The sequence below is a fragment of the Macrobrachium nipponense genome, chromosome 29 (assembly GCF_015104395.2).
Source record: "Macrobrachium nipponense isolate FS-2020 chromosome 29, ASM1510439v2, whole genome shotgun sequence".
Taxonomy (NCBI): domain Eukaryota; kingdom Metazoa; phylum Arthropoda; class Malacostraca; order Decapoda; family Palaemonidae; genus Macrobrachium; species Macrobrachium nipponense.
This window is the reverse complement of record NC_061092.1, coordinates 24,820,122-24,835,121: the sequence shown is the minus strand read 5'-3', so window position 1 is coordinate 24,835,121 and position 15,000 is coordinate 24,820,122. Positions and strand designations below refer to the sequence as shown.

The following is a 15,000-nucleotide window of genomic DNA, read 5'->3' as shown; positions in this document are numbered from 1 at the left end:
TAATAATAATAATAATAATATTCTGGAAAAGTTTAGGGCTTGCCAAATTCTAAGTATTTGAGTTTTAAACTAAATGTATATCAAATGGTAAGTAAGAAAATATGACTGTGCATACTAAATGGTAATTTTGTTTCAGATAACTCTGTGAAATATATCTGCAATATTTTGCTCTATAAAACTGAGATGTCTATTTGGAAAACACGTTTATAAATAGCAGTTCGTATTTTTTCTTTCTTTTCCTTTCACAGTGAAATGAAGAAATATGTTGGGATATCGCTCACTGAAAAATACTTAATAATTACCTTTCATTACCTGTCACATCGTCTAAAAATGAAAACCCACCAAAATATCGCGATTCACCAATAATCGGTAATTGCTTGCCGTAATTGGTTATTTATCAAACAGAAGGTTTGTTTTTACCTTTAAAAGGTCGTTCATCATCCTGTGATATATATTGGTGACGTCAGCATTGGGAATGTCTGGTGGTCATTGCTGTGTTAGTCAGTGTCATGGATATTTTGAATAAAGGATTCCTGAGGGCGGCTAAATGCCAGTGCCGGACGAACTTTGCGTGTCTCGTGCGGGTAAAAAAATTTTAAAAAATGGTAATTAATAGTAGTTGTGATAAGTTTGCGCAAAATGTTTTTAATTAACCAAAAAAAACAAAAACTCTTACCAAACAAAATGTAATCAGCATTGTAAACAAAACTATAAAAAGCCTCCTAAAACACGAGTCTGTTCTATGTACCAGACAAACCAAAAAATAAAAGTTAATGGGTGGGCTAATACATTTAAAGCAGAGCCTATGCAGACCAATAGTTATATTTGCCTTTTAAACAGACGCTCATGATCCGCAATGTCATTTTTAGAGCAAGTCAGTCAGGCGCTCAGTCAAACCCTCGCACGGACACGCAACTCTTCGTAATTGCTGCCATTAGATCCTCAAACTAAGAACAATAACGGCGAATGTTGAAAGCAGCAAATACAGCAAATCGACGTTGATTTTGAAATCCACGCTCCAAAGGGTTAAACGGCCATGATATTCAAGCGCAAACAATCATATTGACCCACTAAAGGCTCGTGCGCCTGGGGAACGAACGCTTGCACGAACACTGGAGAGAGAGAGAGAGAGAGAGAGAAGAGAGAGAGAGAGAGAGAGAGAGAGAGGGAGAGAGAGAGAGAGATCCTTTATATCCTGCCGGAATGCAAGGCACATACTCTACAGAAGGTCCAATTTAATAGATGATATCTTTCCTTCATCAGTTCCAGTGATCGTAATAATTGACGACTGGCTCCTATTGTTAATATGAACGCAATACGATTAAACAAAGCCTAACTTAAAGAATTACTAAAGCCACCCCAAATAAACAAATAAATATATGTATATATTATATATATAATATATAATAATATATAATTATATATACATAATATATATATATATATATAAAACATATAAAAAACTTAGAAATAATATAGTAACAACACTGTTTTTTCTAAAGATAGCGATTCGTCCAAAGTACCAACGAGTACTAACTGTAAACTTATTAAAATTAAGAATTTTGCTGTACCATTGAGGTCATTATTAATCAAGTGATGGAATATAAAATGAAGACTTTCCAGGTATGCTGATTCTCAGGTTAATAATGAAAACCAAAAAGATTTACAGACCTGACAGAATGGTAGGAAAATCTTATATCGCAAAACTCTCTGGAGGCAAAGCAACTTGTTTATCAATGTATACGTAAAAAATGCACATTTTCCTAAACCAAATAGAACCTTGTTTGCTATTTCGTAGTCTCATTTACCTATATTTTCTAAAAACAACTCCATTTTCCCTTCCTTGATTTTGTCATTAATTCAGGGTGCATTTTTTGGCTGAGAAAGAGAGAGAGAGAGAGAGAGAGAGAGAGAGAGAGAGAGAGAGAGAGAGAGAGAGAGAGAGAGAGAGACAGATTCTTTTAGCAAACAGAAACACTCTGGCCTCGATTAATAGAATGAGCGCCGAGCATTAATTACTCCAGTCCTGTTTTTTTTATTTTTCCACTACTCTACAGGACAAACGTAGTTTGTGCTTGATTAAGTAAGCCTGAATATTTAAAACGACGGGCGACATAGTTTTAGAAGTTTTAGAAGGCTGCTCTAAAAGTTTACATTTTCTCCCCCTCTAGCTAACGACAAAAAATATTCTAAGAAAAAAAAGGGGCGGGGGCGGGGGGCGGGTGAATATGCTCCGAGGGATATTTTTTTTTTTTTCTGACGACCCACATAATTATGTCACAGTAATGGGAACGCTGGTGAAGGCCACACGGCTTTTACGTTATATATTACACGATAAAGGTTTAAGGCATAATGCCGTGAAGATATGATGTTGCCCTTCGAAAGTGTAATTTAAATTTCACTTTCACTAATCCTAAATACTAAAGAGTACGATAACGGCAAATGACATAGTAATAAGTGTTTTCCTTCCATATTAACTTCAGTGCCAAATAAAATGTTCAGTCATCCAGTCGTTTGTTAGCATTACGCCCAAATGGTAAAGCCTTTCTTTCAGTCACTGCCCCCACCCTTCCTTAATCTCTCCTTTTTCGTTTTATTATGCTCTTAATGTCCACTAACGCAGGTAGTTATTAATTGGAAGGCCGTCAAGATATCGTTCTGTCAATCTAAATTGGGACGAAATATCAACGTTGCTCCTGCCATGGGTTAATGAAACCCAATTTAAAAAGATATAAGGAATGAAACGAGATCAAACTAAATTTAAAATGATATAAGGAATAAAACCAGATCAAAATCAAGAAGCAAATGATATTGTCTATAGCTGAATATAGTATCATCATCAATACTAAGTAGCCAATCTGAGAATAAGTTACATAGTATGAACAACAAAATCAATGATTTTTTTTTCTTGTCACTTTGAAGGGATCGTCTCGAAACGTCACGACAAAGCTGTCTCTTCGACCCAACTTAGGCTAAAACAAACTTTGGGGCACAGTTTAAACACATTCTTGTTTTTCATCACGAACATCTAAACGAAGAAAAGGTCGACCAATTGGGAGCTGCAGACCAATACGTGACGAGAACGTCAAGAATCTATCGCTAACGGGGTAGTTCTTCGACTCTTGATTTTATTTTTAGTCTTTGTTTTCTCCTGTTGGTTTTACTCTGAGAGAAAGTGACTTCTTTTGATGACGTCCACATTAGCTATAAAACTACATTCCTCCTGAAGAAGAACATCTTATCGGATTAATGTCCTTTGGCATATTCTTTGTTTTTATTTCTTAGGAAACGTTAGTCGAGAGCAATATGTTATTTTCCTTAATGTATTGAAAAGACTGAATTAAGTGACACGTATAAGGCAGAGTTCTACCGAAAATAACATTTGCAGGATGTCAAAGACAAAAGGGCCTTTTTATGTAGCATTTTATTTATATAAAGATTATATCAGCAGTTTCTACGCCTGAAATATTTTGACAAAATTATTGTTTAAGTAATATTTAACTTTCCTTTAGAATTGTTTGTAAAAAAAAAAACACAATCAACAAAATGTAAACACGAATCGATGGCTTCAAATTGATAAGGATAAATGTAAGATATATCATGTATTTCAAAAATAATCTCGAATACAGTTTCGGAATATAAAGACTTCATTTCAAAGACTTCTTGACTAACGTCATGAAGGTGCAAGCTCTTCTTTCATGTCAGAAAATTGATGAAAACATCGTAAATGTTCCTTAATCAGCATTGATACTGTATGTCTGCAAATTCTCGTTCAAAAAGGACAGGTCCATAAAACACAAATGACAACACAACGAGTAGGGTAAGAAAAGACATTAATATAACTTAGAAAATTAAAGCTTGTGAAGAAAAAAAAAACAACGAAAAAGGAGAAACTGAGAGGAAAGTCAGTAGCTTGCATCTAAATTAAAGAGAAAAGAAAAAGTGAAACAGGGGATGCCGCATTTACGGTACAGAGAACCAAAATCCTTACCCAGAATTAAATGTAGTACACACAACGAGATACCCTTATTTATCCTCAGTGGAATAAGTATTCGAGAACGTTTTACCAAAGGTTTCTCTTATATCAGTTCCTTCGCAAACTGATGATTTGCGTAAATGGCGATCAGGGTCTGCTAAGAATCCCCAATGGAGCAAGGGAAAGTTAGTTAGGATGTACGCCTTTTAAGAAATGTGTTTTTTTTATGCATTCTCTGTTTTGAACGATCCTCCCATTGATTTTTTTCAAAACACTAGAATACAAAAAACAGACCCGCATTTTAAAAGGACCACATTTATTCATGAAAACCCTTAACCTGGTTTGCTGAATAAGGGAAACATTGGACGGCTGACGTTTAATAGTATGTACCTCCTACATATTTCATATTCTGTGAGGCATTTAGTAACGCTTGTATTCGTCTCTTCTTTTTTTAAACGATTTGCATGTTCCATTTGCCAGGAACAAATCCAAAATATGGCATCTTTTCCCATAACGCCACAGCTCACTGTACCTCGTCCGAGTAATGTACTTATCAAGCGACCTTAGAAACAGAGGAATAAACGCCTATCCAACTTCGCCAGCGGAATAGGACTCTGTTCTCCCCCATTCCACTGCATTCATAAATGGGATTGCCCCGGAACAGACGGAACAGGTGGGTAAAATGGGGACATGAAACAGAATTTCGAAGCACTGCATCAGAATCTGCAAAGCGTGAATGGCCTAAAAACATTCCGATCGTAGCACAACTGCATGCAAAGCATTGCCGTGTTTAAAACGCACTCATGAATATTAATGTACATCGACCCCTAACTATGAACTCGGCTCCAACGCATCGTGTCGGATATTATGCAAGTGGATGAATGGGAATGGGTGATGAGTTTTTTTCCATTTACTATTTATGGGGTTTCAGCATATCTTTTTTTAATACTCACTACTCTACCAAGAGGACAAGACTGTGAAATAGTAAAAGAGAATTTGCAATCATCCCAAAAGGCAAAATCCTATTTTATCAAAGCAATTGTCTGTGACTTGATGGTCATTACATACCCTACCTTCTGCTTCCTGTCTATATACTTTTTTTATAACAAAAGACAGTCAAGAAAACAAAACAGCTGATTAGGTTACCTGCGGAAACTATTTCCAGTCGCCTTACGTCGCAGAATGACAATCAGGCGGCAAGACGCTGATATCTTATCTTCCTCTGCACCTTTCACCTTTGACTTTTCCGTTACTCTCTTGCTTCCTGAATATCAAGGCCTGCTCTTTTGCACTAATATTTCCACTACCCTACAAATCAACATTTCTCCCACGTCTCCCATTCGGAGTACATGAACGAACTTCTATTATAACTATAATCCATTTTTCCTATTCGTAAATATCTGTACATCTATGCAAAACTGCCTTTTCTCCGTTAGACTCTGCTCGGCCAAAGCGGAATCAGAGAATTTATTTCTGGTGATAGAAATTCATTTCTCGATGCAATGTAGTTCGGATCCCACAATAAGCTGTAGGTCCCGTTGCTAGGTGACCAAGTGTTTCCTAGCCACGTAAAAATATCTAATCCTTCGGGCCAGCTCTAGGAGAGCTGTCAATCAGCTCAGTGGTCTGGTAAAACTAAGATATACTTAATTTAATTTCTCCGTTAGAAAGGAAAATTTGAGCTAAAGCAGCTAAAGCTCCAATATAAAAAATCAAAGTCGTCATTTTCAGTCTTCCCCCAAAGCTATTGCTTCTCTGGCGGCGTCGGCCAGGAAACGCCAACTCCCCAGCATGACGTCACTCACGGTGGTAAAACCGGTGGTAGTAGACAGCCTCACTTATCCGATCCTAACAGGAGGCGAACCGCAAGATTACGAGAACGGCATGTTGCCAACTGCACTTCTGCGACTGCGACTTGGTAACGTATGGCACTTTGAAAACTTAGAGCAGTTACTCTTAAACTAATCAGCATCGTCATCAATAATCGTTCCAAGTAGAAATGTCAACAGCTTTACAGTAAATGTCATAAAAGAATTCCGGAGTGAGCAATTACAAAACATGCTACAATCACTTGTTACATGGCTTTGTTACATGATTTCAAAGCACTGTACATGATTACTCCTAATGACATTTTGTAACAGGCTATGATAATATGTTGTTTGATAGCTTCTTATGAAATCCGATTGCATGTAAATGTATACGTATATCAGATTCTTCACAAATTTTAAAAATCACTTGTTCTACAGACTGCTGTCATGACATGAACACTAACGTCACCATGAGGTTATTTTCTCGTGATGAAAAAAATTGTTTTTACTCTTACCGGGAGAAAGGAAACCACCACATCAAAGAATGTCGTCACAATAACGGAGAATTTACGGGGCTGCTGATATCAACGCCAGAAAACAGTTATCCAATAAAGACAGAACATAAGATGTGAAACGCAGGCTATTGGAACCACCAAATCTGTATTTACAGGAAACGATCAGAGCGATATTTTGCTTTTATTCGGCGTGAAATGTTATGCTTTCCAAGATCAGTGACAGACTGAAGTTAAGTATAATACTATCTTGTTATGACATCTCTGTCTCTCTTTTTTTATTTAATTTTTTACTAATTCCTTACATCTTGAAATACCAGTACCAGAACTTTCAGCCTGACTTTTGTCACTTAATGTCTAATACACATTATTCACCCCAGACTATCAACTAGAGAGAGAAGAGAAGAAGAAGAAGAAGAAGAAGAAGAAGAAGAAGAAGAAGAAAGCTAACACTGCGAACTAAAAGCTTCATGCACTCGTGAAGTGTTGTTTGCGAATTGTTGCTTAATTATTTATAGTTTTGGAGAGTGTCGTTAAAACGAGTTGGATAAATATATCGTTCCGTTAGCATTAGCTTGAATGTGAATACAGTGCTCATTTTAAATATGGACCAAAGTAAGAAATGGAATGGAATATAGAATTTAGGTCAAAGGCCAAGCGCTGGAACCTATGACGTCATTTAGCGCTGAATGAGAAACTGGGAGCAGAAAGGTTTGAAAGGTGTAATAGGAGGAAATCCTGGCAGTTGCACTATGAAACAATTGTTTGGAGAAGGTAGATAGCAAGTTGGTAGAAAAAGAATATGAATGTAGGTGGAGTAATAGGAATGAAAGGGGTTGCAATGAAGGGCAGGAGGGACATCTCAAAGACCCTTAAGTAATGCTTGAATTGCAACTCATGAGGTGTAATGACGGCTCTACCCCGCTAAGGGGGTTTAGGTATTTTGAGCTGGAAATATAATTTAGTCAAATTCTAATCAAAATATCAGTAAGAAAACATTCTTTGTTTGTCAGAATGAATGTTACTTTAAAATACCTTACGAAATATGTTAAGAATAAGAAGGTTCATACACTAAGCAATTTTAAATTACATAATGTCACAAGTGCAATATTATCTCTAAAACTTGTCTTGCTTTTACTACATCCTATCATGGATGAGGGTTTCTTTATTCAAAAAAGAAAGTACATCGTTACCCATTAAAACAGAATTTTAAGGCTAAAGATTATATCCAAGGGCTTTATCACAGCCATAGAACACAAATAGTTGCTGGCCTTCGTTTTGAAATTTTGTTAGGTAAATGAGAGACTGGTGTTGGACATGTGTGTAGTGTAAGCATTTAGTAGTTTCCATAACTTATGAAGCGGACACGCCTTGCAAAGACACACGATCTGATCGCAAACATCATAAACGCTAGTTAAATATCGGTCGTTCAGCTGAACTGCATGCTTCTGTTTAGATCTGAATCATAAATTGTGGCCCGCAGTAACACATAATTTTAGAGAATTTAGGTTATATAATTATCAGACGCTCAAAAGCGGTTTCTACCACTCAAACCTTATTTATCTAGTGAAATGGTCGATGCTATCGGGTGCCTAAGGACAAAAGGAAGTTTCTCTTTCTTTTCCTGAAGGTTGTTGCTGGATACTAGGTAATCAAGAGGGAAAGTCATACGATCTTTATTAATCTTGATAACTACTGAGTTTGTCCTATTTCTTCACCTATGTGTTTATGATATGTATACACATACATACATACATACACACACATCATATATATTATATGTAATATATATACATACACATACATGCACACACACACACATACATATATATATATATATATATATATATATATATATATATACAATATCATAAACGCATAAGTATAAAAATTCACATTTCAGCTCATTACTGACACATTAATATATATTATCATAAACGAATAAGTAGAAAAAAATGCACATTTCAACTCATTATTGACATATTAACGATGCTAAAAGCATATTTCTTATGTTTTTGTATTTATGCTTGTAAGTAAAAACATATGCCATACGAAAAAGTACTTTCGATACTATTAATAAACAGGTAAGACTTATTAGACAAGGGATATTTCGATGGGGTGTTATTTTCTTTATTTACTTATAACATTATATCCAGTCTAGTGCCTGATGCTACCACTGACTTCTGATGATAGTCACTGTACTACAATATATCTACGAATAGACGGCCTTCGGGTGTTGTTTTGTCTTGTTCTCACTCTCTCTCTCACCATGAAACCCATTATGCTGCAAAATGTACACTAATCGCTCTCTCTCTCTCTCTCTCTCTCTCTCTCTCTCTCTCTCTCTCTCTCTCTCTCTGAAACCCATTACTCTGGAAGATAAACATTAAGACAAATCTCGCCCATTCTTTCAGGGAATCCTTGACTTGAGAATATACGCTACACCCTCTCTCTCTCTCTCTCTCTCTCTCCTCTCTCTCTCTCTCTCTCTCTGTGACTCATTGCTCCATAAAAAATGCACTTAGGTCTCTTTCTCTCTCCTTCCATCCTTTCTTTGCAATCTAAAATGCATTGCACAAAATAAATAAAATGAAATATTATAATGGTGATCTAGAACACTGAGGCCGAAATAGAAAATAAATGAGGAAAAAGATAAAATACTAAGGGCCTGGCCAGCTTAAGGTAAAAAAGAAAAAAAAAATATCATATTCAACTCAAAATAAAAAAAGACCCGTTATTAATGTGGAAACGTAATGTTAAACGGTTTTTCAATTGACTGACGGTGTTAATTTCACCTGTCCTTGAACTCCATATCGATCTATATATGCCACTCAGTGACTCCTGATCTTATTAATATCCTCATTATTTTGGATACAGTCTCTGCTGGAAGCCACAAAATCTGACATAGGATGGTGAAATGAATTTTTTTTTAAACAGTATTCTAACAGTGGTTGGTGCAATGACGCTTACACTGCTAGCAAAGTTATAAATCCATTTTATTGAACGTTATTCATAGATAAATGTGTCGGAGTCAAATATAACACTGCCAATGAGGTACGGCATTTTGAAAAAAGTTATCTAATTTGAAAATTAATAAGCTTTAGGTCCTGCTGTTTGCCGCTTTGTCAGTCGTTCTAACTTTACTTTAAAGCACATATGTATATATATATATATATATATATATATATATATATATATATATATATATCTATATGTATATACATATGCATGTAATGTATATATACATATACATGTATATATATATATGTATATATATACATATATATAATCATATATCTATATAAATATATATATACATATATGTCCATATATATATATAGTTTATGTATATACATAAATAAACGCGCACACTTATGTATGCATGTGTGTGTGCATGTTTGTGTGTGAGCCATAATCTCGTTGGTTATGTTTATTTTGTCCAGCAAGCCAAAATTATTCGTATGGTACAGACAATACAAATGGCCTCTGGATGATGTAGCGTTGGACACTTAACAATCAGATCTAACGGAATGAAAGAAGGAGCCTGGGTACTCCGAAAGCACCTGCATTATCAACGAAACTGCAAATACAAATTCTTCTTATGCCTGAGTACCGGAGCCTACTTAACTGGCCAGATTCAAGTGCTTTTTTCAAAATCTGTCGGAGAACTCTCACCTGATTGGAATCTCGCTGCCAAGATCACTGCCAGCAGAAGTAGCGGTCGCTCCTGGAATATCGGAAAGAAAAAAAATGAGCTAAAATTGTCTTTATGATTTACTGTTTAATTTTTTTTTTTTTTTTTTTTTGTTTTTTTTTTTTTTTTTTTGGTTGCGGATGGTGAACATTTGCATAATATACTGTTAATTGAAACAAAAACAAACAAACACAAACCGGTTTATATATTATATATAATATATATATATATATATATATATATATATATATATATATATATATATTATATATATATATATATATATATATACATATATATATATACATTATATAATATATATATATATAAAGTATATTTACATATATTATTATATAATAATATATATAACATTAAAAATTTAATTTTAAATATATATCATATATAAATGTGTGTATGTATATACACATAAAAATGTATTTATAAGACAGAATAATTTTCATATTATATAGAACAACATTAGTCAAAGTTTTCAATTAAAAAAAAATCCTTGCACAAGAGATTTCAATACCTTAATATCTTAGAGTGGTTATGAGAAGATATCAAGTATGGTGTGGAACACCGTAACTATACTATAATATTGCTAAGTTCTATATGTCCAGCACAGCAAGATATTCGAATCTGTACATGTGTTTTGAAAATTCGTAGACACAAACAGCAGACATTACACATCTGCACAAGACAGAGAGAGAGAGAGAGAGAGAGAGAGAGAGAGAGAGAGAGAGAGAGAATGAGCCAGAGATGAGATAGAGAGAGAGAGAGAGAGAGAGAGAGCTGTAAATATCGTCTTAATCCACGAGAAGCTTTCATTATTCAAGGCCTCTCAGATCCCGGTCCTCCCATGAGCAGAAGAATGGAAATTTCTCTACAGAAAACGAACATGAAAAACTTCTTTTAAAAGGTTGCTTGTTATTAAATATATAGGAAAAAGAAGGAGATTTTACTTTGCTATTATTAAAACATCCCCTCCCCCAACCCAGTATGTTGATTGATTAGTAATTAATTTCCTTTCAAAAGTGAATATACATGAAAAAGCATAAATTAATCTCAGCACTAGGTATATTTTCATGGACTACCAAATAATTTCAAAATGCAATTGATTTATAAATATGCTGTTCATGATAACTAAAAAAAAAAAGACAGGACAAAAAAATAGAATTTCCATATATATTAATCATGATCTCTTGATATTTCAGTCAGTATCGAATTACCAAGGATTTGATTTTAGTGCCCTGGAGCTTTGCTTCGTAGAATTGAAAATAATTAATCACTAGCTATATCCCCAAAACAAATGACAGGACAATTTTTTTTTAGATATCAAGCCGAGGGAAAATGGGAAAATCAAAGCAATACAACAAAATGCCAGAACTGGATTTTATTAGAAAGATCAGAAAGACATCAGGGTGATAAATCATTTCTCTTTGGGTATCGAAATACCATCCGTTCAGGTGTTACCGGAAAAACGAAATTATTGGCATGTGCATGATACCCCTACATCGGATATGAAGAATTCCTCTTGTGTTTCGTGGGGAATAGCCTATTGTAAAGGGAAGGGCTTTAACTTCAACGATCGTAGGCACACCAATATGGTTTCAGCATTTTTATCAATTTGAATAGTCCGGCCACAACACAGACAGGACATCATACGTATATACATACATACGTACACACACATATATATAAATATAATATATATATATGTATATATGTATATATATATATATATATATATATATATATATATATATATATATATATATATATATATCTATGTATGTATATATATATATATATATATACATACATATATATATATATATATATATATATATATATATATATATATATATATATATATATATATTATATACATAGATATATATATATATATACTTTCCAAGTTTTCTAAAAATTACCCCTATCTTTGTTGAACATAGATAACTAAGTATTTATGCAGAAATATTCTCAACAGAGGGAAGACTTTAGGTTTACAACGGCTTTAAAAGGCACTGGAGATTAAGCTGATCAGCTTTAATATTAAATTGTGCTTTACGGAGTGGTCTTATACTAACTGAAAGAGCAAGGGGAATACACAAAAAAAAAATGCTCTTGAAGTTAACAATAGGTTTGTCCTTTTTCTACTGAAGACTACCGCAGTCTCTCGACTCGGAAACAGTGCTACTCAACTGTTACAAGTGTTATGAGGATTATTACTTAAATATATATATATATATATATATATATATATATATATATATATATATATATATATATATATATATATATATATATAAATTGTGTGTGCCCGGATGCGTATGTCTTAGTGTACAGATGAAGCCTTTCTCTCACATTCAAGCTTTCAGATAGGTTACTGAAGTGTAGGAAGAGGAACCAGTATTATCGTACCGATGCGATAAAACTGTGAACATTTCTGTGATTTTGCTCTTATTCGCTTTAGCAATATTCCCATTCTTATTTTGTAATTTCCATTGACTTTACAAGCAACCCAGTCAGCTTCGTAAATCCTTGAGGCTCACATGAATGTTTAATTTTTCCCTCTTACCCTGAAGGGCATGCATGTCGCCGTGTATCTTTCGTTACGATCAATATATTCCCGTCCAATGTTCTCTTTGATACCTTACCGTCATATACCTTAAATAAGGACCCTACCATAACGCTCAATTCTTTCCTTCATTGGCCCAACCCCTATTACTCTATTTTAGCACCTAATTACCCTTTCGGCTCCTGATTTCGCTCGCTTTTATCCTTCTTTCTTGCCACCTTTTCTTTTGTTCCCTTTCTTTTCCGGTGCTCCTCGTATCTTCTCTTTCGCATTGCCCTATTAGCATCCTAATTAGCTCTTCCCTGCCCCCAACTTTTACTCCAGTTTCTACATTTCTCGAAGCTTATTCAAGGAATTTAATTCATTTAATTGACGCGCGCTTCCCTGGATGCTCGGCTATCAGTGATAAAGATTTGCGGGAAATGATTCTAACCCTGTCCAGTAATAGTTTGTCTGGAAAAAGCAGACTGTTCTTGCAACGCACTTTCTCAGACGCACTTTCTCTTTCTTCCTATCTCTCTATTTTTTTTTCTCGTTCTCCTTCTTCCACTTTTCCAAGCAAACGACCCAGTTTTCTCTCTTCTTTTGCTACGAAATTTAAACATTTTGTGATAGGCAAGTTTAAGGAATCCTTGGCAAATTAACATAAGATGACTTCATCATTTCTCGCATGCAATATCTTTTGAATAAATTCTTTAATAACATAAGAAACAATACAAAATATAAATATTTTTACTTGAATTTATTGACAATATTTTACATTGAGTATAAACAGAAAGACGGGTTTGATCTTTTTACCGGGCTATCTAGTAAGTTATAAATAAATTCGAAGCGCTCCAATCACTCCAGAAAAGTGACTTTTGCAATGCATTTCTAAATAACTGGAATAAATTCAATATTATCAGCAACTCGGGTGGTGGCAAGAATATTACTACGGATAAATAAAAGACAATTGTCGCTTACCCGAAATTTCCCTGCAGAACAAAGGAAACTAGAAAATATTTTTGGTAGCAAAATTCTAATCCGTTGTTTAAATAACTAAAGTAAAAAAATGGAAAAAAAAAAATGGTCACAAAGGAATACGTGGAGCTAAATGGTCAAAGAAGCAACCACGACAATAGCCTAACGCTGCTAAACCAACACATCTTACTTGGTGAAAGCTGACCATGGCTGCCCTGAGGCCCTAATGGGCCTATCAGCGTTCCAAGCGCCTGGGGACGGAGCTGGAATGGCAGTTGTCCAGTGGACGGAAAACCTTTGGCTCAGCTCTCCTTCACTCACGGCGGACTACTAGAGACCTCTGAACTGCCTCTTGACGAGGAATCTAGCTGCCTCATAGAGAGGGGGCCGGATAGATCAAATCCAGAGTGAGAGTCTAACTTTATGGTGGTGTGAATATGAGAACCTTTTAAGAGCGAGTAAATAGAAATTCATCATGCAATACGACTCGCAGGGATCACGCGAATCGTGGGCGAATTTTTGCTGGTGTGTCAACACGTAGTTGAAGACCGTGAAAGATTCTCTCCCTCTCTCTGACGGGTCAGTGAATCACAAACGAATGATTCGTCAACCAACAGGAATAGAAAAGAAAATATTTCTTCCTCTTTAATAACCTCAAAGATTAAATGCAATTTTAATCACTAAAGGACATCATAGACCTAAAAAATATGAACACAATTTAGAGAGAGAGAGAGAGAGAGAGAGAGAGAGAGAGAGAGAGAGAGAGAGAGAGAGAAAGTTCTCATCCTTGCATTTGCTGACATAGTAATTGAATGTTTGCCCACCTTTTACAGGATTTTAAACTGGACCGGTAATAAATAGTTAGGACTTTACTCAATTGACGCCTGATTTCAAGTAATTATATATTTGTTTCGTAAGTTTCATCATGTTTGCTCACGCGCTGGACTAAAAGTGTCGTGAATATAATTCACATTTCGTGATTGTGTTCTTGAAAATCCATGGTTACAAAATAAACTGTTCACTGTTTATATCAGATCTATGGACATGAAATTAATTTATGATATACTGGTGTGTTTCGAAATAGCTTATGGACGAGTATGTCGGTATTAACCCTGTGCTTTTATTGAGCAACTTGTATTAGAAAAGGAAAGGCATAACAGGTAAAGATATTCCTTCCTACAAGCTCCATGAGCGTAAGATAATGGATAACTTCCTTTTGGGCAGTTACGAACGGGCACACACACACACACACACACACACACAGACACACACACACACACACACACATATATATATATATATATATATATATATATATATATATATATATATATATAATTATATTCAATCCAGTCCTTCTTTTTTTTTTGTATGATGTTCTGGCTTTATATCTGTCATTCCTTTTGTCCTTGTGTAACAAAATTCAAATATGACGGGATAATTTGTAATGTTTAAGAAATTAGGTGCTG

At 34.8% G+C, this 15,000-nt stretch overlaps 1 protein-coding gene across 1 annotated transcript in view; it reads right to left on the bottom strand.

Annotated features, from left to right (window-relative positions):
• The window catches only part of LOC135206294 (uncharacterized), a 125,047-nt gene extending 111,205 nt beyond the window's left edge, over window positions 1-13,842 (bottom strand). The window contains exons 1-2 of the mRNA XM_064237717.1: window positions 13,722-13,842; window positions 9,972-10,023 (exon numbers count right to left, since the gene is read on the bottom strand). Of these exons, the coding sequence (XP_064093787.1) occupies window positions 9,972-10,023; window positions 13,722-13,739 (70 nt within the window). The 5' untranslated portion in view covers window positions 13,740-13,842. The remainder of the gene's footprint in view (window positions 1-9,971; window positions 10,024-13,721) is intronic.
• Window positions 13,843-15,000: the final 1,158 nt, after the last annotated feature.